This window comes from Salvelinus fontinalis, chromosome 32 (assembly GCF_029448725.1).
Source record: "Salvelinus fontinalis isolate EN_2023a chromosome 32, ASM2944872v1, whole genome shotgun sequence".
Classification (NCBI taxonomy): Eukaryota; Metazoa; Chordata; class Actinopteri; order Salmoniformes; family Salmonidae; genus Salvelinus; species Salvelinus fontinalis.
The window spans coordinates 1,744,729-1,769,443 of NC_074696.1; the positions used below are offsets into that span (position 1 = coordinate 1,744,729).

General features: G+C 45.8%; 1 protein-coding gene, 1 long non-coding RNA gene and 1 other non-coding gene across 3 annotated transcripts; 2 read left to right on the forward strand and 1 right to left on the reverse strand.

Annotated features, from left to right (window-relative positions):
• Positions 1-164: 164 nt before the first annotated feature.
• On the forward strand, positions 165-24,244 carry LOC129830623 (2-iminobutanoate/2-iminopropanoate deaminase-like). The gene is made up of 6 exons (XM_055893187.1): positions 165-317; positions 15,130-15,235; positions 17,406-17,460; positions 17,595-17,663; positions 21,266-21,321; positions 23,932-24,244. Exons 1-6 carry the CDS (start codon positions 253-255, stop codon positions 23,986-23,988), a joined length of 408 nt encoding a protein of 135 aa, XP_055749162.1. The 5' UTR covers positions 165-252; the 3' UTR covers positions 23,989-24,244.
• On the reverse strand, positions 14,827-14,899 carry trnaa-ugc (transfer RNA alanine (anticodon UGC)). The gene has a single exon. It is a non-coding gene; the product is annotated as a tRNA-Ala (tRNA).
• On the forward strand, positions 18,705-21,215 carry LOC129830626 (uncharacterized). The gene is made up of 3 exons (XR_008755584.1): positions 18,705-18,877; positions 19,377-21,052; positions 21,108-21,215. It is a non-coding gene; the product is annotated as an uncharacterized LOC129830626 (long non-coding RNA).
• Positions 24,245-24,715: the final 471 nt, after the last annotated feature.

Here is a 24,715-nt window from a genome sequence, read left to right on the forward strand (position 1 = left end):
CCAATCCATAGTAATGATACCATATCCCAGTCTCCAATCATCCTGCACTAGTGATTTGGATTTCTCTTGCACTTTTCCACCAGCCAAAGCACTTGGCCTCCTCCGCCCCTAGCTTGTAGCACCATTAGCGTGATGCCAGCCACAGCAGGTACTTTGCCCCAGCAGTGTTTGTCGAGTCAAAGGTTTTCCTGGACAGCGGTTCACTTCACTTTGTCCCAAGCTGACTTCTGTGACTGACTTACTCTGGACACGATGGCTGCTGTTCAGAAACTCTTTCCTTATACTCCCAAAGCACCTATAAGGCAGGGGATTTACAGGTAGGCCTCACCTATATTTTACTAAGGATTCATCAAGGGATTTACAGGTAGGCCTCACCTATATTTTACTAAGGATTCATCAAGGGATTTACAGGTAGGCCTCACCAATATTTTACTAAGGATTCATCAAGGGATTTACAGGTAGGCCTCACCTATATTTTACGAAGGATTCATCAAGGGATTTACAGGTAGGCCTCACCTATATTTTACTAAGCATTCATCAGGGGATTTACAGGTAGGCCTCACCTATATTTTACTAAGGATTCATCAGGGGATTTACAGGTAGGCCTCACCTATATTTTACTAAGCATTCATCAGGGGATTTACAGGTAGGCCTCACCTATATTTTACTAAGGATTCATCAGGAGATTTACAGGTAGGCCTCACCTATATTTTACTAAGGATTCATCAAGGGATTTACAGGTAGGCCTCACCTATATTTTACTAAGGATTCATCAAGGGATTTACAGGTAGGCCTCACCTATATTTTACTAAGCATTCATCAGGGGATTTACAGGTAGGCCTCACCTATATTTTACTAAGCATTCATCAGGGGATTTACAGGTAGGCCTCACCTATATTTTACTAAGCATTCATCAGGGGATTTACAGGTAGGCCTCACCTATATTTTACTAAGCATTCATCAGGGGATTTACAGGTAGGCCTCACCTATATTTTACTAAGCATTCATCAGGGGATTCACAGGTAGGCCTCACCTATATTTTACTAAGCATTCATCAGGGGATTTACAGGTAGGCCTCACCTATATTTTACTAAGGATTCATCAGGGGATTTACAGGTAGGCCTCACCTATATTTTACTAAGGATTCATCAGGGGATTTACAGGTAGGCCTCACCTATATTTTACTAAGGATTCATCAGGGGATTTACAGGTAGGCCTCACCTATATTTTACTAAGGATTCATCAAGGGATTTACAGGTAGGCCTCACCTATATTTTACTAAGGATTCATCAAGGGATTTACAGGTAGGCCTCACCTATATTTTACTAAGCATTCATCAGGGGATTTACAGGTAGGCCTCACCTATATTTTACTAAGCATTCATCAAGGGATTTACAGGTAGGCCTCACCTATATTTTACTAAGGATTCATCAAGGGATTTACAGGTAGGCCTCACCTATATTTTACTAAGCATTCATCAAGGGGATTTACAGGTAGGCCTCACCTATATTTTACTAAGCATTCATCAGGGGATTTACAGGTAGGCCTCACCTATATTTTACTAAGGATTCATCAGGGGATTTACAGGTAGGCCTCACCTATATTTTACTAAGGATTCATCAAGGGATTTACAGGTAGGCCTCACCTATATTTTACTAAGGATTCATCAGGGGATTTACAGGTAGGCCTCACCTATATTTTACTAAGGATTCATCAAGGGATTTACAGGTAGGCCTCACCTATATTTTACTAAGGATTCATCAAGGGATTTACAGGTAGGCCTCACCTATATTTTAATAAGCATTCATCAGGGGATTTACAGGTAGGCCTCACCTATATTTTACTAAGGATTCATCAAGGGATTTACAGGTAGGCCTCACCTATATTTTACTAAGCATTCATCAATGGATTTACAGGTAGGCCTCACCTATATTTTACTAAGGATTCATCAAGGGATTTACAGGTAGGCCTCACCTATATTTTACTAAGCATTCATCAAGGGATTTACAGGTAGGCCTCACCTATATTTTACTAAGGATTCATCAAGGGATTTACAGGTAGGCCTCACCTATATTTTACTAAGCATTCATCAAGGGATTTACAGGTAGGCCTCACCTATATTTTACTAAGCATTCATCAAGGGATTTACAGGTAGGCCTCACCTATATTTTACTAAGCATTCATCAAGGGATTTACAGGTAGGCCTCACCTATATTTTACTAAGGATTCATCAAGGGATTTACAGGTAGGCCTCACCTATATTTTACTAAGCATTCATCAGGGGATTTACAGGTAGGCCTCACCTATATTTTACTAAGGATTCATTAAGGGATTTACAGGTAGGCCTCACCTATATTTTACTAAGGATTCATCAGGGGATTTACAGGTAGGCCTCACCTATATTTTACTAAGCATTCATCAAGGGATTTACAGGTAGGCCTCACCTATATTTTACTAAGGATTCATCAAGGGATTTACAGGTAGGCCTCACCTATATTTTACTAAGGATTCATCAAGGGATTTACAGGTAGGCCTCACCTATATTTTACTAAGCATTCATCAAGGGATTTACAGGTAGGCCTCACCTATATTTTACTAAGCATTCATCAGGGGATTTACAGGTAGGCCTCACCTATATTTTACTAAGGATTCATCAGGGGATTTACAGGTAGGCCTCACCTATATTTTACTAAGGATTCATCAAGGGATTTACAGGTAGGCCTCACCTATATTTTACTAAGGATTCATCCGGGGATTTACAGGTAGGCCTCACCTATATTTTACTAAGGATTCATCAAGGGATTTACAGGTAGGCCTCACCTATATTTTACTAAGCATTCATCAGGGGATTCACAGGTAGGCCTCACCTATATTTTACTAAGGATTCATCAGGGGATTTACAGGTAGGCCTCACCTATATTTTACTAAGGATTCATCAAGGGATTTACAGGTAGGCCTCACCTATATTTTACTAAGGATTCATCAGGGGATTTACAGGTAGGCCTCACCTATATTTTACTAAGGATTCATCAAGGGATTTACAGGTAGGCCTCACCTATATTTTACTAAGGATTCATCAAGGGATTTACAGGTAGGCCTCACCTATATTTTAATAAGCATTCATCAGGGGATTTACAGGTAGGCCTCACCTATATTTTACTAAGGATTCATCAAGGGATTTACAGGTAGGCCTCACCTATATTTTACTAAGCATTCATCAAGGGATTTACAGGTAGGCCTCACCTATATTTTACTAAGGATTCATCAAGGGATTTACAGGTAGGCCTCACCTATATTTTACTAAGCATTCATCAAGGGATTTACAGGTAGGCCTCACCTATATTTTACTAAGGATTCATCAAGGGATTTACAGGTAGGCCTCACCTATATTTTACTAAGCATTCATCAGGGGATTTACAGGTAGGCCTCACCTATATTTTACTAAGCATTCATCAAGGGATTTACAGGTAGGCCTCACCTATATTTTACTAAGCATTCATCAAGGGATTTACAGGTAGGCCTCACCTATATTTTACTATGCATTCATCATGGGATTTACAGGTAGGCCTCACCTATATTTTACTAAGCATTCATCAGGGGATTTACAGGTAGGCCTCACCTATATTTTACTAAGGATTCATTAAGGGATTTACAGGTAGGCCTCACCTATATTTTACTAAGCATTCATCAAGGGGATTTACAGGTAGGCCTCACCTATATTTTACTAAGGATTCATCAGGGGATTTACAGGTAGGCCTCACCTATATTTTACTAAGGATTCATCAGGGGATTTACAGGTAGGCCTCACCTATATTTTACTAAGGATTCATCAGGGGATTTACAGGTAGGCCTCACCTATATTTTACTAAGCATTCATCAGGGGATTTACAGGTAGGCCTCACCTATATTTTACTAAGGATTCATCAAGGGATTTACAGGTAGGCCTCACCTATATTTTACTAAGGATTCATCAGGGGATTTACAGGTAGGCCTCACCTATATTTTACTAAGGATTCATCAAGGGATTTACAGGTAGGCCTCACCTATATTTTACTAAGGATTCATCAGGGGATTTACAGGTAGGCCTCACCTATATTTTACTAAGGATTCATCAGGGGATTTACAGGTAGGCCTCACCTATATTTTACTAAGCATTCATCAGGGGATTTACAGGTAGGCCTCACCTATATTTTACTAAGGATTCATCAAGGGATTTACAGGTAGGCCTCACCTATATTTTACTAAGGATTCATCAAGGGATTTACAGGTAGGCCTCACCTATATTTTACTAAGCATTCATCAAGGGATTTACAGGTAGGCCTCACCTATATTTTACTAAGCATTCATCAGGGGATTTACAGGTAGGCCTCACCTATATTTTACTAAGGATTCATCAAGGGATTTACAGGTAGGCCTCACCTATATTTTACTAAGCATTCATCAGGGGATTTACAAGTAGGCCTCACCTATATTTTACTAAGGATTCATCAGGGGATTTACAGGTAGGCCTCACCTATATTTTACTAAGCATTCATCAGGGGATTTACAGGTAGGCCTCACCTATATTTTACTAAGGATTCATCAAGGGATTTACAGGTAGGCCTCACCTATATTTTACTAAGGATTCATCAAGGGGATTTACAGGTAGGCCTCACCTATATTTTACTAAGCATTCATCAGGGGATTTACAGGTAGGCCTCACCTATATTTTACTAAGCATTCATCAAGGGATTTACAGGTAGGCCTCACCTATATTTTTCTAAGCATTCATCAAGGGATTTACAGGTAGGCCTCACCTATATTTTACTAAGGATTCATCAAGGGATTTACAGGTAGGCCTCACCTATATTTTACTAAGGATTCATCAAGGGATTTACAGGTAGGCCTCACCTATATTTTACTAAGCATTCATCAGGGGATTCACAGGTAGGCCTCACCTATATTTTACTAAGCATTCATCAGGGGATTTACAGGTAGGCCTCACCTATATTTTACTAAGGATTCATCAGGGGATTTACAGGTAGGCCTCACCTATATTTTACTAAGCATTCATCAGGGGATTTACAGGTAGGCCTCACCTATATTTTACTAAGCATTCATCAGGGGATTTACAGGTAGGCCTCACCTATATTTTACTAAGGATTCATCAGGGGATTCACAGGTAGGCCTCACCTATATTTTACTAAGCATTCATCAGGGGATTCACAGGTAGGCCTCACCTATATTTTACTAAGGATTCATCAGGGGATTCACAGGTAGGCCTCACCTATATTTTACTAAGCATTCATCAGGGGATTTACAGGTAGGCCTCACCTATATTTTACTAAGCATTCATCAGGGGATTTACAGGTAGGCCTCACCTATATTTTACTAAGCATTCATCAGGGGATTTACAGGTAGGCCTCACCTATATTTTACTAAGGATTCATCAAGGGATTTACAGGTAGGCCTCACCTATATTTTACTAAGCATTCATCAGGGGATTTACAGGTAGGCCTCACCTATATTTTACTAAGCATTCATCAATGTGTTTTCTGTTAAATCTTTAGAATGCAACTTAGTGCATGTCTCATCTACATCGCTGTGGACTGTTTCATAAACTCTAAGTAGATTAAACACCTGATATGACTATATAACGTGGGGTTAGAAACAATGTTATGAACCTTTTAGCAGGGAGTCCCATTGAGACCAATGAGTGCTGCATTTCACAATTACACAACTAATTACAGAATCATGACAGCGTAAGAAAATACACACAGAAAATACCAAAAAGTTGTTTACTAAATGGCTAGTTAAAAGTTGTTTACTAAATGGCTAGTTAAAAGTTGTTTACTAAATGGCTAGTTAAAAGTTGTTTACTAAATGGCTAGTTAAAAGTTGTTTACTAAATGGCTAGTTAAAAGTTGTTTACTAAAAGGCTAGTATAAAAGTTGTTTACTAAAAGGCTAGTATAAAAGTTGTTTACTAAAGGCTAGTATAAAAGTTGTTTACTAAAAGGCTAGTATAAAAGTTGTTTACTAAAAGGCTAGTTAAAAGTTGTTTACTAAAAGGCTAGTATAAAAGTTGTTTACTAAAAGGCTAGTATAAAAGTTGTTTACTAAAGGCTAGTATAAAAGTTGTTTACTAAAAGGCTAGTATAAAAGTTGTTTACTAAAAGGCTAGTATAAAAGTTGTTTACTAAAGGCTAGTATAAAAGTTGTTTACTAAAAGGCTAGTATAAAAGTTGTTTACTAAATGGCTAGTTAAAAGTTGTTTACTAAAAGGCTAGTATAAAAGTTGTTTACTAAAAGGCTAGTATAAAAGTTGTTTACTAAAGGCTAGTATAAAAGTTGTTTACTAAAAGGCTAGTATAAAAGTTGTTTACTAAAAGGCTAGTATAAAAGTTGTTTACTAAAAGGCTAGTATAAAAGTTGTTTACTAAAAGGCTAGTATAAAAGTTGTTTACTGAAAGTTGGCAACTGTGATCAGGAGCCAATATAAGAGGGGAAGGAGTTTGTTACCATGATCAGAGATAGTAAAAGAGGATCAAGGTCCACCCCACTAACTAATGGTTAAGGTTGTCTGTTACAGAAACTATGCAGTGCAGTCATAATACTTAATACTTCAAAGGAAATACAATGACATGTTCCATGTGTTACTTGGTTGACCTAATTGAAAACAATAGGCTAAAGGAGAAGTCACATTTTACTTGAACATAACATGGTGAACATAACAGCTAGAAGGAACCTGGTTATTTAAGGCTACTTGATATTCCAGTCTCCGTGCACTGGCACATGGAAGTCATGGGGTACTCTTTATACAGCTTTCTCTAGGTGTTCAATGTAGGAGGACAAACTCACCTCTTCTACTATCAATATGTAGCACCACCTGGGGGATCCCAGACACCACCTGGGGGATCCCAGCCACGACAGACACTTGGCCCCAGAATGCACTACCTGGGGGATCCCAGCCACAGCAGACACTTGGCCCCAGAATGCACCACCTAGGGGATCCCAGCCACGACAGACACTTGGCCCCAGAATGCACTACCTGGGGGATCCCAGCCACGGCAGACACTTGGCCCCAGAATGCACTACCTGGGGGATCCCAGCCATGACAGACACTTGGCCCCAGAATGCACCACCTAGGGGATCCCAGCCACGAGAGACACTTGGCCCCAGAATGCACCACCTAGGGGATCCCAGCCACGAGAGACACTTGGCCCCAGAATGCACCACCTGGGGGATCCCAGCCACGACAGACACTTGGCCCCAGAATGCACCACCTAGGGGATCCCAGCCACGACAGACACTTGGCCCCAGAATGCACCACCTGGGGGATCCCAGCCACGGCAGACACTTGGCCCCAGAATGCACCACCTGGGGGATCCCAGCCACAGCAGACACTTGGCCCCAGAATGCACTACCTGGGGGATCCCAGCCACGGCAGACACTTGGCCCCAGAATGCACCACCTGGGGGATCCCAGCCACGACAGACACATCCATATTTATATTCCATAATTAATTACCCAATGAATTAGATATTATTGTAACGTTAGGCCACTCGGCGAGAGCGGAGAGGTTATTGTAGAGAGTAGAGGTTACAGGAGTAGTGGTTATAGGAGTAGGGAGGTTATAGGAGTAGAGAGTAGAGTGGTTATAGGAGTAGAGTGGTTATAGGAGTAGGGAGGTTATAGGAGTAGAGAGTAGAGTGGTTATAGGAGTAGAGTGGTTATAGGAGTAGAGTGGTTATAGGAGTAGAGTGTAGAGTGGTTATAGGAGTAGAGTGGTTATAGGAGTAGAGTGGTCATAGGAGTAGAGAGTAGAGTGGTTACAGGAGTAGAGTGGTTATAGGAGTAGGGAGGTTACATGAGTAGAGTGGTTACAGGAGTAGAGTGGCTATAGGAGTAGAGGTTATAGGAGTAGAGTGGTTATAGGAGTAGAGAGGTTATAGGAGTAGAGAGTAGAGTGGTTACAGGAGTAGAGTGGTTACAGGAGTAGTGAGGTTACAGGAGTAGAGGGGTTACAGGAGTAGAGGGGTTATCGAAGTAGAGCGTTATAGGAGTGGAGGTTATAGGAGTAGAGAGTAGTGTTTATAGGAGCAGAGAGATTATGGAAGTAGAGAGTAGTGGTTATAGGAGTAGAGTAGAGTGGTTGTAGGAGTAGAGAATAAGAGATTATAATAGTAGAGAGGTTATAATAGTAGAGAGGTTATAATAGTAGAGAGGTTATAGGAGTAGAGAATAAGAGGTTATAATAGTAGAGAGGTTATAGGAGTAGAGAATAAGAGGTTATAATAGTAGAGAGGTTATAATAGTAGAGAGGTTATAATAGTAGAGAGGTTATAGGAGTAGAGAATAAGAGGTTATAATAGTAGAGAGGTTATAGGAGTAGAGAATAAGAGGTTATAGGAGTAGAGAATAAGAGGTTATAATAGTAGAGTGGTTATAGGAGTAGAGAATAAGAGGTTATAATAGTAGAGAGGTTATAATAGTAGAGAGGTTATAGGAGTAGAGAATAAGAGGTTATAATAGTAGAGAGGTTATAGGAGTAGAGAAGAGGTTATAATAGTAGAGAGGTTATAGGAGTAGAGAAGAGGTTATAATAGTAGAGAGGTTATAATAGTAGAGAGGTTATAGGAGTAGAGAATAAGAGGTTATAATAGTAGAGAGGTTATAATAGTAGAGAGGTTATAATAGTAGAGAGGTTATAATAGTAGAGAGGTTATAATAGTAGAGAGGTTATAATAGTAGAGAGGTTATAGGAGTAGAGAATAAGAGGTTATAATAGAGAGGTTATAATAGTAGAGAGGTTATAGGAGTAGAGAATAAGAGGTTATAATAGTAGAGAGGTTATAATAGTAGAGAGGGTATAATAGTAGAGAGGTTATAGGAGTAGAGAATAAGAGGTTATAATAGTAGAGAGGTTATAATAGTAGAGAGGTTATAGGAGTAGAGAATAAGAGGTTATAATAGTAGAGAGGTTATAATAGTAGAGAGGTTATAGGAGTAGAGAATAAGAGGTTATAATAGAGAGGTTATTGGAGTAAAAAGATTATTGGATTAGAGAGTAGAGATTATAGAGAGAAGATAGGATATAGCAGTATAGAGGTTATAGGTTATAGGAGTACATAGGTTATAGGAGTACATAGGTTATAGGAGTACATAGGTTATAGGAGTACATAGGTTATAGGAGTACATAGGTTATAGGAGTACATAGGTTATAGGAGTACATAGGTTATTGGAGTACATAGGTTATAGGAGTACATAGGTTATTGGAGTACATAGGTTATAGGAGTACATAGGTTATTGGAGTACATAGGTTATAGGAGTACATAGGTTATAGGTGTAGAGCGTACATAGGTTATAGGAGTACATAGGTTATAGGAGTACATAGGTTATAGGAGTAGAGCGTAGAGAGGTTGTAGAGAGATTGTAGAGAGTAGAGGTTACAGAGAGAATATATGTTATAGGAGGTCAGGGGTTATAGGAGTAGAGAGTCGAGAGGTTATAGAGAGTCGAGAGGTTATAGAGAGTCGAGAGGTTATAGAGAGTCGAGAGGTTATAGAGAGTCGAGAGGTTATAGAGAGTCGAGAGGTTATAGAGAGTCGAGAGGTTATAGAGAGTCGAGAGGTTATAGAGAGTCGAGAGGTTATAGAGAGTCGAGAGGTTATAGGAGTAGAGCGTAGAGAGGTTGTAGAGAGATTGTAGAGAGTAGAGGTTACATAGAGAATATATGTTATAGGAGGTCAGGGGTTATAGGAGTAGAGAGTCGAGTGGTTATAGGAGTCGAGAGTCGAGAGGTTATAGGAGTCGAGAGGTTATAGAGAGCCGAGAGGTTATAGAGAGCCGAGAGGTTACAGAGAGCCGAGAGGTTACAGAGAGCCGAGAGGTTACAGAGCGCCGAGAGGTTACAGAGCGCCGAGAGGTTACAGAGCGCCGAGAGGTTACAGAGCGCCGAGAGGTTACAGAGCGCCGAGAGGTTACAGGGAGCAGAGAGGTTATAGGAGTCGAGAGGTTATAGAGAGCCGAGAGGTTACAGAGCGCCGAGAGATTACAGAGAGCCGAGAGGTTACAGAGAGCAGAGAGGTTACAGAGAGCCGAGAGGTTACAGAGAGCAGAGAGGTTACAGAGAGCCGAGAGGTTACAGAGAGCCGAGAGGTTACAGAGAGCCGAGAGGTTACAGAGTGCCGAGAGGTTACAGAGCGCCGAGAGGTTACAGAGCGCCGAGAGGTTACAGAGCGCCGAGAGGTTACAGAGCGCCGAGAGGTTACAGAGCGCCGAGAGGTTACAGAGCGCCGAGAGGTTACAGAGAGCCGAGAGGTTACAGAGCGCAGAGAGGTTACAGAGCGCCGAGAGGTTACAGAGAGCCGAGAGGTTACAGAGCGCCGAGAGGTTACAGAGCGCCGAGAGGTTACAGAGCGCCGAGAGGTTACAGAGCGCCGAGAGGTTACAGAGAGCCGAGAGGTTACAGAGAGCCGAGAGGTTACAGAGCGCCGAGAGGTTACAGAGCGCCGAGAGGTTACAGAGCGCCGAGAGGTTACAGAGAGCCGAGAGGTTACAGAGCGCCGAGAGGTTACAGAGCGCCGAGAGGTTACAGAGCGCCGAGAGGTTACAGAGCGCCGAGAGGTTACAGAGCGCCGAGAGGTTACAGAGCGCCGAGAGGTTACAGAGCGCCGAGAGGTTATAGGTGTAGAGTACAGAGTTTATACTCTGACACAATGTACATCCAACCCGGAAGCTAGCCGCACCAAAGTGTCAGAGGAAACACCGTACACCTGGCAACCAGGAGTAGCTAGTGCGTGATGAGACGAGGATATCCCTGCCGGCCAAACCCTCCCTAACCCGGACGACGCTGGGCCAATTGTGCGCCGCCCCATGGGCCTCCCGGTCACAGACGGCTGCGACAGAGCCTGGGCTCGAATCCAGAATCTCTGGTTGCACAGCTAGCACTGCGATGAAGTGCCTTAGACCACTGAGACAGAGCCTGGGCTCGAATCCAGAATCTCTGGTTGCACAGCTAGCACTGCGATGAAGTGCCTTAGACCACTGAGACAGAGCCTGGGCTCGAATCCAGAATCTCTGGTTGCACAGCTAGCACTGCGATGAAGTGCCTTAGACCACTGAGACAGAGCCTGGGCTCGAATCCAGAATCTCTGGTTGCACAGCTAGCACTGCGATGAAGTGCCTTAGACCACTGAGACAGAGCCTGGGCTCGAATCCAGAATCTCTGGTTGCACAGCTAGCACTGCGATGCAGTGCCTTAGACCACTGCGCCACCCAGGAGGCCCTACTTTTCAGATATTTTAATATCTGACTAATAAGTCTTCTATTTCGTGAATCATTCTTTACCTCACGTTAGTCTCCTTCCAAACATCGTAAGTTGTTGGTTATCTGCACAAACCCAGCCTTTACTATGAATCATCCATACATCAATTGTCTTAATCATTTATTTACTAACTAACTAAATAATCACAGAAATGCATAAACAAACAACATTATATGTGGTTAAAAGGAAATGATAAGGGAAGTGGGTGTGGACTGAGAAGGCCGGGAAAGACAAGAGACACAGTTGATAATTGTAATAATTGAAATGCCAATCCTTTGCACATGAACGCTCACTTATTCGGGAATAATTGCAATCAATATATATATTTACGCTCAGTGTGTCGTCGTGATCTCTGTTGGAATCGTCCGTCTTTCTGTTGGAAAGTTCATCTGAACTTCTCTTTGCTTCCCTGGAGTCTGTTGTGGTTAGAATGGATACTTCAGAGTTCCATTCAGAAATGTTCTTATAGAATAGATGTTTCGGCGGTTGTCGGTCTTCGCATTCCAAGTCGACATAAATTCTAGCTGCAGACTAGTAATTAGTATGGAAGATTTGCTCTCATTCTGTCGGTATCGATAGTCTCAGAGTTGAACCACTTCCACCAGTGTAGCCAATGCTCCATATGGTTTGGTTAGGAATTCAACAATCGTTACAACCTTAGCTCCCTCAGATGACCGAGGAATCCATGGTCTCTACTCAAACCTTAGCCCTCTCAGTAATAGAGGAATGAATGGTCTCTACTCAAACCTTAGCCCTCTCAGTAATAGAGGAATGAATGGTCTCTACTCAAACCTTAGCCCTCGCAGTAATAGAGGTACACATGGTCTCTACTCAAACCTTAGCCCTCTCAGTAATAGAGGTACACATGGTCTCTACTCAAACCTTAGCCCTCTCGGTAATAGAGGAATGCAGGGTCTCTACTCAAACCTTAGCCCTCTCAGTAATAGAGGTACACATGGTCTCTACTCAAACCTTAGCCCTCTCGGTAATAGAGGTACACATGGTCTCTACTCAAACCTTAGCCCTCTCAGTAATAGAGGTACGCATGGTCTCTCCTCAAACCTTAGCCCTCTCAGTAATAGAGGAATCCATGGTCTCTACTCAAACCTTAGCCCTCTCAGTAATAGAGGAATGAATGGTCTCTACTCAAACCTTAGCCCTCTCAGTAATAGAGGTACACATGGTCTCTACTCAAACCTTAGCCCTCTCAGTAATAGAGGAATGCAGGGTCTCTCCTCAAACCTTAGCCCTCTCAGTAATAGAGTAATCCATGGTCTCTCCTCAAACCTTAGCCCTCTCAGTAATAGAGTAATCCATGGTCTCTACTCAAACCTTAGCCCTCTCGATAATAGAGTAATCCATGGTCTCTACTCAAACCTTAGCCCTCTCAGTAATAGAGGAATGCAGGGTCTCTCCTCAAACCTTAGCCCTCTCAGTAATAGAGTAATCCATGGTCTCTACTCAAACCTTAGCCCTCTCGATAATAGAGTAATCCATGGTCTCTACTCAAACCTTAGCCCTCTCAGTAATAGAGGTACACATGGTCTCTACTCAAACCTTAGCCCTCTCAGTAATAGAGGAATGAATGGTCTCTACTCAAACCTTAGCTTTCTCAGTAATAGAGGTACACATGGTCTCTACTCAAACCTTAGCCCTCTCGGTAATAGAGGTACACATGGTCTCTACTCAAACCTTAGCCCTCTCAGTAATAGAGGTACACATGGTCTCTACTCAAACCTTAGCCCTCTCAGTAATAGAGGAATGAATGGTCTCTACTCAAACCTTAGCCCTCTCAGTAATAGAGGTACACATGGTCTCTACTCAAACCTTAGCCCTCTCAGTAATAGAGGTACACATGGTCTCTACTCAAACCTTAGCCCTCTCAGTAATCGATGTACGCATGGTCTCCACTCAAACCTTAGCCCTCTCGGTAATCGATGTACACATGGTCTCTACTCAAACCTTAGCCCTCTCAGTAATCGATGTACGCATGGTCTCCACTCAAACCTTAGCCCTCTCGGTAATCGATGTACACATGGTCTCTACTCAAACCTTAACCCTCTCAGTAATAGAGGAATGAATGGTCTCTACTCAAACCTTAGCCCTCTCAGTAATAGAGGTACACATGGTCTCTACTCAAACCTTAGCCCTCTCAGTAATAGAGGAATGAATGGTCTCTACTCAAACCTTAGCTTTCTCAGTAATAGAGGTACACATGGTCTCTACTCAAACCTTAGCCCTCTCAGTAATAGAGGAATGCATGGTCTCTACTCAAACCTTAGCTTTCTCAGTAATAGAGGTACACATGGTCTCTACTCAAACCTTAGCCCTCTCGGTAATCGAGGTACACAGGGTCTCTACTCAAACCTTAGCCCTCTCGGTAATAGATGTACACATGGTCTCTACTCAAACCTTAGCCCTCTCAGTAATAGAGGAATGCAGGGTCTCTACTCAAACCTTAGCCCTCTCAGTAATAGAGGAATGCATGGTCTCTACTCAAACCTTAGCCCTCTCAGTAATAGAGGTACACAGGGTCTCTACTCAAACCTTAGCCCTCTCAGTAATAGAGGAATGCAGGGTCTCTACTCAAACCTTAGCCCTCTCAGTAATAGAGGTACACAGGGTCTCTACTCAAACCTTAGCCCTCTCAGTAATAGAGGAATGCATGGTCTCTACTCAAACCTTAGCCCTCTCAGTAATAGAGGTACGCATGGTCTCTACTCAAACCTTAGCCCTCTCAGTAATAGAGGAATGCATGGTCTCTACTCAAACCTTAGCCCTCTCGGTAATCGAGGTACACATGGTCTCTACTCAAACCTTAGCCCTCTCGGTAATCGAGGTAAGCTGGTCTGAAGTGGGCTTCTCCACGTGGGGTTTATATTCGGAACAGCAGAAAGGGGCTGTCACATGACGCCAGATCATTGTCTACTCATGGGGCGGGCCAATGACTTAATGAAACTTTAAAGGGAATTGGATTCTCTTTCCTTAAACAGTTTAAAATCACATTACATAATTACACAAATAGTTTCATCTTTACTCAATCATTTTATACAATAATTAGATGCAAATCTCATAACGGAGGCTGTTGTATAAACAGAGTTATGGTAATGTGGCTGTATTGTCTCTCATGAGTTCACAAACATTAGACAAAACGGACCGGGTCGTAGCTGGATTCTCCACCGACCGTTTACACATTCTCCAAAACATGGATATTGTTCAGTTCTCAAGTTCTGTGATGTAGAAGAAGTTCCTTTGTTCTACTGTGAACCCTCTCTCTATACCGCATGAGGGAGAGAGTCTCCTCCAGGAATTTACGCCCTGAAAAAACAGAACCTGGGTGTAAGTGGGAGAGAGGGGGAAGGCACTCGTTATACCCAAAGAGGGCCACGTCATGACTCTAGCAAATTATTGATTTCATGAACCTTGTTTCTTAAGTTACTTATTTACATTTAAGTCATTTAGCAGACGCTCTTATCCAGAGCGACTTACAAATTGGAAAGTTCATACATATTCATCCTGGTCCCACCGTGGGAATTGAACCCACAACCATGGCGTTGCAAGCACCATGCTCTACCAACTGAGCCACACGGGACCACAATGTTAATTGTGGTCTTATGTTAATAACTTAACTAACTATGTTAATAACTTATGTTAATGTGGGATATTTTTTAGCACTTTTCTGGGATGCTTGCTTGTTTTCATTGCTTTACTGGGAAGCTCAGCAGAAGTAGACATGCTCAGGTTATTGATGCTATTGCAGGTTGAGTTGCACATAGTGGACTTCCTAGTAGAGTGACTTATGTCCAATTGTTTGTGCTCCAGCCAGGCGGTGGTGGTGCATCGGACCGTGTACATCTCTGGCCAGCTGGGGCTGGACGTGGCCTCAGGGAAGCTGGTGGAGGGAGGGGTACAGGCTCAGGCCAGACAGGTGAGAGATGGTGGAGGGAGGGGGGGTCAGGTCAGACAGGTGAGAGATGGTGGAGGGGGGAGAGATGTAAAACATATAGTACTATTATAATACTTATAGCATTAGTCATGTTAGTCAGGAATTCTTATGCTCCCTCATCCCCACCCCCAACCTCTCCCTCATCCCCACCCCAACCTCTCCCTCATCCCCACCCCCAACCCCACTCTCATCCCCACCCTCATCCCCACCCCAACCCCTCCCTCATCCCCAACCCCTCCCTCATCCCCACCCCAACCCCATCCCCACCCCCAACCCCTCCCTCATCCCCACCCCAACCCCTCTCTCATCCCCTCCCTCATCCCCACCCCAACCTCTCCCTCATCCCCACCCCAATCTCTCCCTCATCCCCACCCCCAACCCCTCTCTCATCCCCACCCCACCCGAACCCCACCCCCAACCCCTCCCTCATCCCCAACCTCTCCCTCATCCCCACCCCAACCCCTCCCTCATCCCCACCCCCATCCCCTCCCCAACCCCTCCCTCATCCCCTCCCCAACCTCTCCCTCATCCCCACCCCCAACCCCTCCCTCATCCCCAACCCCTCCCTCATCCCCTCCCCAACCTCTCCCTCATCCCCACCCCCAACTCCTCCCTCATCCCCACCCCCTCTCTCATCCCCACCCCCAACCCCTCCCCAACCTCTCCCTCACCCCCACCCCCAACCTCTCCCTCATCCCCCCCAAACTCTCCCTCATCCCCACCCCAACCCCTCTTTCATCCCCACCCCCAACCCCTCTCTCATCCCCACCCCCAACCCCTCCCTCATCCCCTCCCCAACCCCTCCCTCATCCCCTCCCCAACCTCTCCCTCATCCCCACCCCCAACCCTCCCTCATCCCCACCCCAACCCCTCCCTCATCCCCACCCCAACCCCTCCCTCATCCCCACCCCCATCCCCTCCACAACCCCTCCCTCATCCCCTCCCCAACCTCTCCCTCATCCCCACCCCCAACCCCTCCCTCATCCCCACCCCACCCCCTCCCTCATCCCCAACCCCTCCCTCATCCCCTCCCCAACCTCTCCCTCATCCCCACCCCCAACTCCTCCCTCATCCCCACCCCCTCTCTCATCCCCACCCCCAACCCCTCCCTCATCCCCTCCCCAACCTCTCCCTCACCCCCACCCCCAACCTCTCCCTCATCCCCCCCAAACTCTCCCTCATCCCCACCCCAACCCCTCTTTCATCCCCACCCCCAACCCCTCTCTCATCCCCACCCCCAACCCCTCCCTCATCCCCTCCCCAACCCCTCCCTCATCCCCTCCCCAACCTCTCCCTCATCCCCACCCCCAACCCTCCCTCATCCCCACCCCAACCCCTCCCTCATCCCCACCCCCTCCCTCATCCCCACCACAACCCCTCCCTCATCCCCACCCCCAACCCCTCCCTCATCCCCACCCCAACCCCTCCCTCATCCCCACCCCCTCCCTCATCCCCACCCCCAACCCCTCTTTCATCCCCACCCCCAACCCCTCTCTCATCCCCACCCCCAACCCCTCCCTCATCCCCTCCCCAACCGTCTCCCTCACCCCCACCCCCAACCCCTCCCTCATCCCCACCCTCAACCCCTCCCTCATCCCCACCCTCAACCCCTCCCTCATCCCCACCCTCAACCCCTCCCTCATCCCCACCCCAACCTCTCCCTCATCCCCACCCCAACCTCTCCCTCATCCCCACCCCAACCTCTCCCTCATCCCCACCCCCTCCCCCAACCCCACCCCCAACCCCTCCCTCATCCCCACCCCCAACCCCACCCCCAACCCCTCCCTCATCCCCACCCCCAACCCCTCCCTCATCCCCACCCCCAACCCCTCCCTCATCCCCAACCTCTCCCTCATCCCCCATCCCCAACCTCTCCCTCATCCCCCATCCCCAACCTCTCCCTCACCCCCCCCCCACCCCCAACCTCTCCCTCACCCCCCCCTAACCCCTCCCTCACCCCCCCCTAACCCCTCCCTCATCCCCACCCACCCCCCTCATCCCCTTCCCCTAACCCCTACCTCACCACATGCTCCCCCATCCCTCATCCCCACCCTCACCCCAAACCCCTCCCTCACCCCAACCCCCCCCCTCCCTCACCACATCCTCCCCCATCCTCCTTCCCACCCCATTCCCCCACCTCCTCACCCAACAGGCTCTGGTCAATATGGGAGAGATCCTGAAAGCAGCTGGATGTGGTTATGACAATGGTAAGCCTCCCTCTTTTTATATATATCATCAGATCAACAAGAATTCATGTATTAAATGTAAAAGACAAAAAAAGATGAGATTAATTCCACCTGAGATCTGAAATGTGTATCTTCTTTACTTTTGTATCTTCTAGTCGTCAAGACAACCGTGCTGTTGGCAGACATTAATGACTTTGTCAACGTCAACGATGTTTATAAGACATGTAAGTGTTTGACCTGACAATGTGAGGGGCTAAGGGTCAAGTTATGGGATAATCTCAATTATATTTATTTGTTTCTTCACATCCTCTCGCCTCCTGCTGAAAACACACAAGGAAATCAACTGAGATTCTCTCTCTGTCCGCATCGAACGTTTGGCCTTAATCCACCTCTTCATACTGTCCTGCATGTCCACAACTGTCCACACGATGGCGCCCTCTGCCCTGAATAACAGCACTTCTCTCAGGATCTGTTGGCCACTTGTTCGGTGTGTCAACTGCCTAATATTGAATACTGACTTTAGACCCAGCATTCGTCAGTAGCACATTCATATATGTCTGAAAGGACAACAGCTAAATATATGAAAACTTCCATCGTGTTCTGCATGTACAACGTGTGGTAATCAGTTACATATGGGCAATCCATTGCTATAGTTCAAATTTATGCATAGCTGTACCTCTGCCCTTTATAATTAAACCTATTGTCTGTCTTTGCCTTGCTAAGTTAGGTTTCCCATAGTTCCTTGTCCAAAGGACTCACAATGGGACCCCAGCTCTATGGGTATTATCACGATGCACAGTGGGACTGAACCCTGGTGTGTGTCCCATCACGATGCACAGTGGGACTGAACACTGGTGTGTGTCCCATCACGATGCACAGTGGGACTGGACTCTGGTGTGTGTGTCCCATCGCGATGCACAGTGGGACTGGACTCTGGTGTGTGTGTCCCATCACGATGCACAGTGGGACTGAACTCTGGTGTGTGTCCCATCACGATGCACAGTGGGACTGGACTCTGGTGTGTGTGTCCCATCGCAATGCACAGTGGGACTGGACTCTGGTGTGTGTGTCCCATCACGATGCACAGTGGGACTGGACTCTGGTGTGTGTGTCCCATCGCAATGCACAGTGGGACTGGACTCTGGTCTGTGTCCCATCACGATGCACAGTGGGACTGGACTCTGGTGTGTGTCAGACTCTGAGCGTAAGAGGATACAAGGAAGCTCTGTGAAACCCAACCCTCTCCCTGGGTCCTGGCTGTACGGTTCCAGACAGCCAATACGACTGTAACCAGCCATGAAGTTCACAGTACTAGGTCTAATATATGGTCCGGAGAATACATCTCATGTCCATTACCTTAGTTTAGTGTGAATACTAGCAAGAGTACTCTACAGCAGTGGGGTAAAAAGAGATAGAATCTAGACCAGCGTTCAGACAGGTGTAATGTGTTACTACTCCCTGTAATTCAGAGTCTAGACCAGCGTTCAGACAGGTTTTCAGACAGGTTTTCAGACAGGTTTTCAGACAGGTGTAAATGTGTTACTACTCCCTGTAATTCAGAGTCTAGACCAGCGTTCAGACAGGTGTAAATGTGTTACTACTCCCTGTAATTCAGAATCTAGACCAGCGTTCAGACAGGTGTGAATGTGTTACTACTCCCTGTAATTCAGAGTCTAGACCAGCATTCAGACAGGTGTAAATGTGTTACTACTCCCTGTAATTCAGAGTCTAGACCAGCGTTCAGACAGGTGTAAATGTGTTACTACTCCCTGTAATTCAGAGTCTAGACCAGCATTCAGACAGGTGTAAATGTGTTACTACTCCCTGTAATTCAGAGTCTAGACCAGCATTCAGACAGGTGTAAATGTGTTACTACTCCCTGTAATTCAGAGTCTAGACCAGCATTCAGACAGGTTTTCAGACAGGTTTTCAGACAGGTTTAAATGTGTTACTACTCCCTGTAATTCAGAGTCTAGACCAGCGTTCAGACAGGTTTAAATGTGTTACTACTCCCTGTAATTCAGACAGGTTTTCAGACAGGTGTAATGTGTTACTACTCCCTGTAATTCAGAGTCTAGACCAGCATTCAGACAGGTTTTCAGACAGGTTTTCAGACAGGTTTAAATGTGTTACTACTCCCTGTAATTCAGAGTCTAGACCAGCGTTCAGACAGGTGTAAATGTGTTACTACTCCCTGTAATTCAGAGTCTAGACCAGCATTCAGACAGGTTTTCAGACAGGTTTTCAGACAGGTTTAAATGTGTTACTACTCCCTGTAATTCAGAGTCTAGACCAGCGTTCAGACAGGTGTAAATGTGTTACTACTCCCTGTAATTCAGAGTCTAGACCAGCGTTCAGACAGGTGTAAATGTGTTACTACTCCCTGTAATTCAGAATCTAGACCAGCGTTCAGACAGGTTTAAATGTGTTACTACTCCCTGTAATTCAGAGTCTAGACCAGCGTTCAGACAGGTTTAAATGTGTTACTACTCCCTGTAATTCAGAGTCTAGACCAGCGTTCAGACAGGTGTAAATGTGTTACTACTCCCTGTAATTCAGAGTCTAGACCAGCGTTCAGACAGGTGTAAATGTGTTACTACTCCCTGTAATTCAGAGTCTAGACCAGCATTCAGACAGGTTTTCAGACAGGTTTTCAGACAGGTTTAAATGTGTTACTACTCCCTGTAATTCAGAGTCTAGACCAGCGTTCAGACAGGTGTAAATGTGTTACTACTCCCTGTAATTCAGAGTCTAGACCAGCGTTCAGACAGGTGTAAATGTGTTACTACTCCCTGTAATTCAGAGTCTAGACCAGCATTCAGACAGGTTTTCAGACAGGTGTAAATGTGTTACTACTCCCTGTAATTCAGAGTCTAGACCAGCGTTCAGACAGGTTTTCAGACAGGTGTAAATGTGTTACTACTCCCTGTAATTCAGAGTCTAGACCAGCATTCAGACAGGTTTTCAGACAGGTTTTCAGACAGGTGTAAATGTGTTACTACTCCCTGTAATTCAGAGTCTAGACCAGCGTTCAGACAGGTGTAAATGTGTTACTACTCCCTGTAATTCAGAGTCTAGACCAGCGTTCAGACAGGTGTAAATGTGTTACTACTCCCTGTAATTCAGAGTCTAGACCAGCGTTCAGACAGGTGTAAATGTGTTACTACTCCCTGTAATTCAGAGTCTAGACCAGCGTTCAGACAGGTGTAAATGTGTTACTACTCCCTGTAATTCAGAGTCTAGACCAGCGTTCAGACAGGTGTAAATGTGTTACTACTCCCTGTAATTCAGAGTCTAGACCAGCGTTCAGACAGGTTTAAATGTGTTACTACTCCCTGTAATTCAGAGTCTAGACCAGCGTTCAGACAGGTGTAAATGTGTTACTACTCCCTGTAATTCAGAGTCTAGACCAGCATTCAGACAGGTGTAAATGTGTTACTACTCCCTGTAATTCAGAGTCTAGACCAGCGTTCAGACAGGTGTGAATGTGTTACTACTCCCTGTAATTCAGAGTCTAGACCAGCATTCAGACAGGTGTAAATGTGTTACTACTCCCTGTAATTCAGAGTCTAGACCAGCATTCAGACAGGTTTTCAGACAGGTTTTCAGACAGGTGTAAATGTGTTACTACTCCCTGTAATTCAGAGTCTAGACCAGCGTTCAGCCAGGTGTAAATATGTTACTACTTCCTGTCATTCAGAATCTAGAACTTCCTGCTTCTTTGGAAACGTAATTTCAGTATACACATTTTTGGAATTAGGCCTACTTTAATTCAGTATGATTTGGGGAAATTGTATGTACAATATACTTTATTTTTTTCTTTCAGTTTTCAGCAAAAACTTCCCTGCCAGAGCTGCCTACCAGGTTGTTGCCCTCCCCAGAGTAAGTACCAAAACCACACAGCTCTAACCCTCCCCAGAGTCAGCACCATAACCACACAGCTCTAACCCTCCCCAGAGTCAGCACCATAACCACACAGCTCTAACCCTCCCCAGAGTCAGCACCATAACCACACAGCTCTAACCCTCCCCAGAGTCAGTGTAACGGATGTGAAATGGCTAGTTAGCGGGTACGCGCTAGTAGCATTTCAATCGGTTACGTCACTTGCTCTGAGACCTGAAGTAGGGTTTCCCCTTGCTCTGCAAGGGCCGCGGCTTTTGATGGGTAACGACGCTTCGTGGGTGTCAGTTGTTGATGGGTGCAGAGGGTCCCTGGTTCGCGCCCATGTCGGGGCGAGGGGACGGTTTAAAGTTATACTGTTAAATCAGCACCATAACCACACAGCTCTAACCCTCCCCAGAGTCAGCACCATAACCACACAGCTCTAACCCTCCCCAGAGTCAGCACCATAACCACACAGCTCTAACCCTCCCCAGAGTCAGCACCATAACCACACAGCTCTAACCCTCCCCAGAGTCAGCACCATAACCACACAGCTCTAACCCTCCCCAGAGTCAGCACCATAACCACACAGCTCTAACCCTCCCCAGAGTCAGCACCATAACCACACAGCTCTAACCCTCCCAGAGTCAGCACCATAACCACACAGCTCTAACCCTCCCAGAGTCAGCACCATAACCACACAGCTCTAACCCTCCCCAGAGTCAGCACCAAAACCACACAGCTCTAACCCTCCCAGAGTCAGCACCATAACCACACAGCTCTAACCCTCCCAGAGTCAGCACCATAACCACACAGCTCTAACCCTCCCAGAGTCAGCACCATAACCACACAGCTCTAACCCTCCCCAGAGTCAGCACCATAACCACACAGCTCTAACCCTCCCCAGAGTCAGCACCATAACCACACAGCTCTAACCCTCCCAGAGTCAGCACCATAACCACACAGCTCTAAGCCTCCCAGAGTCAGCACCATAACCACACAGCTCTAACCCTCCCCAGAGTCAGCACCATAACCACACAGCTCTAACCCTCCCCACACAGCTCTAACCCTCCCAGAGTCAGCACCATAACCACACAGCTCTAACCCTCCCCACACAGCTCTAACCCTCCCAGAGTCAGCACCATAACCACACAGCTCTAACCCTCCCCACACAGCTCTAACCCTCCCAGAGTCAGCACCATAACCACACAGCTCTAACCCTCCCCAGAGTCAGCACCATAACCACACAGCTCTAACCCTCCCAGAGTCAGCACCATAACCACACAGCTCTAACCCTCCCAGAGTCAGCACCATAACCACACAGCTCTAACCCTCCCAGAGTCAGCACCATAACCACACAGCTCTAACCCTCCCCAGAGTCAGCACCATAACCACACAGCTCTAACCCTCCCAGAGTCAGCACCATAACCACACAGCTCTAACCCTCCCCAGAGTCAGCACCATAACCACACAGCTCTAACCCTCCCCAGAGTCAGCACCATAACCACACAGCTCTAACCCTCCCAGAGTCAGCACCATAACCACACAGCTCTAACCCTCCCCAGAGTCAGCACCATAACCACACAGCTCTAACCCTCCCAGAGTCAGCACCATAACCACACAGCTCTAACCCTCCCAGAGTCAGCACCATAACCACACAGCTCTAACCCTCCCAGAGTCAGCACCATAACCACACAGATCTACTTGATATTAAAGATGTAATACTCTTCCAAATGGTGATTCTAACCTCTCTCTCTTTCTCTCTGGCTCTGGCTCTCAAATCAAATAAAGTGTATTTTATATAGCCCTTCGTACATCAGCTAATATCTCGAAGTGCTGTACAGAAACCCAGCCTAAAACCCCAAACAGCAAGCAATGCAGGTGTAGAAGCACGGTGGCTAGGAAAAACTCCCTAGAAAGGCCAAAACCTAGGAAGAAACCTAGAGAGGAACCAGGCTATGAGGGGTGGCCAGTCCTCTTCTGGCTGTGCCGGGTGGAGGTTATTTACAGAACTATGCCAAGATGTTCAAAATGTTCATAAATGACAAGCATGGTCAAATAATAATCAGGAATAAATGTCAGTTGGCTTTTCATAGCCGATCATTAAGAGTTGAAAACAGCAGGTCTGGGACAGGTAGGGGTTCCGTAACGCAGGCAGAACAGTTGAAACTGGAATAGCAGCAAGGCCAGGTGGACTGGGGGCAGCAGGGAGTCGTCATGCCCGGTAGTCCTGACGTATGGTCCTAGGGCTCAGGTCCTCCGAGAGAGAGAAAGAAAGAGAGAAGGAGAGAATTAGACAGAGCATACTTAAATTCACACAGGACACTGGATAAGACAGGAGAAGTACTCCAGGTATAACCAACTGACCCTAGCCCCCCGACACATAAACTACTGCAGCATAAATACTGGAGGCTGAGACAGGAGGGGTCAGGAGACACTGTGGCCCCATCCGATGATACCCCCGGACAGGGCCAAACAGGAAGGATATAATCCCACCCACCCACCCCACTCTCTCTCTTTCTCTCTGGTTCTCTCACTCCCTCTCTGGCTCTTTCTTTGTTTCTTTCTTTCTCTCTCTGTCTCTCTCTCCCCATCTCTTTCTCTCTGCAGGGTGGTCTGGTGGAGATCGAGGCTGTGGCTGTTCTGGGACCCATCTCTGAGTCCTGACTAACCGGCCAGGGCATCAACAAGCTGTAAACTAACTAACCTGGAAGTGAAAATTTAACAGCCTTGAAATAGTCCTAGTTTAAACATTAATTAAATTAACCCAAACCACCCTTAAGGACTTAGACTATACTGGCCAGACATTCTACGGCCTTGAAGAGGATATATAATGAGGATATAATAATATAATATATATAATGTCATAACATGTTCCTGTTTGTACACTGAACAAAAATATAAACACAATATGTAAAGTGTTGGTTCCATGTTTCATGAGATGAAATTAAAGATCCCAGAAATGTTCCAAATAAACAAAAAGCTTATTTCTCTCAAAATCGATACACAGGCCTTACCCAAAGCCACACACAGGCCTTACCCAAAGCCACACACAGGCCTTACCCAAAGCCACACACAGGCCTTACCCAAAGCCACACACAGGCCTTACCCAAAGCCACATACAGGCCTTACCCAAAGCCATACACAGGCCTTACCCAAAGCCACACACAGGCCTTACCCAAAGCCACACACAGGCCTTACCCAAAGCCACATACAGGCCTTACCCAAAGCCACACACAGGCCTTACCCAAAGCCATACACAGGCCTTACCCAAAGCCACACACAGGCCTTACCCAAAGCCACACACAGGCCTTACCCAAAGCCACACACAGGCCTTACCCAAAGCCATACACAGGCCTTACCCAAAGCCACACACAGGCCTTACCCAAAGCCA

Excerpts from the sequence above, each read along its gene's own strand:
- LOC129830623 (XM_055893187.1), top strand. The coding sequence starts at position 253 with ATGGCTGCTGTTCAGAAACTCTTTCCTTATACTCCCAAAGCACCTATA. Across the intron at positions 17,664-21,265 it reads CAACGATGTTTATAAGACAT|TTTTCAGCAAAAACTTCCCT; the intron begins GTAAGTGTTTGA and ends TTTTTCTTTCAG. Across the intron at positions 21,322-23,931 it reads AGGTTGTTGCCCTCCCCAGA|GGTGGTCTGGTGGAGATCGA; the intron begins GTAAGTACCAAA and ends TTCTCTCTGCAG.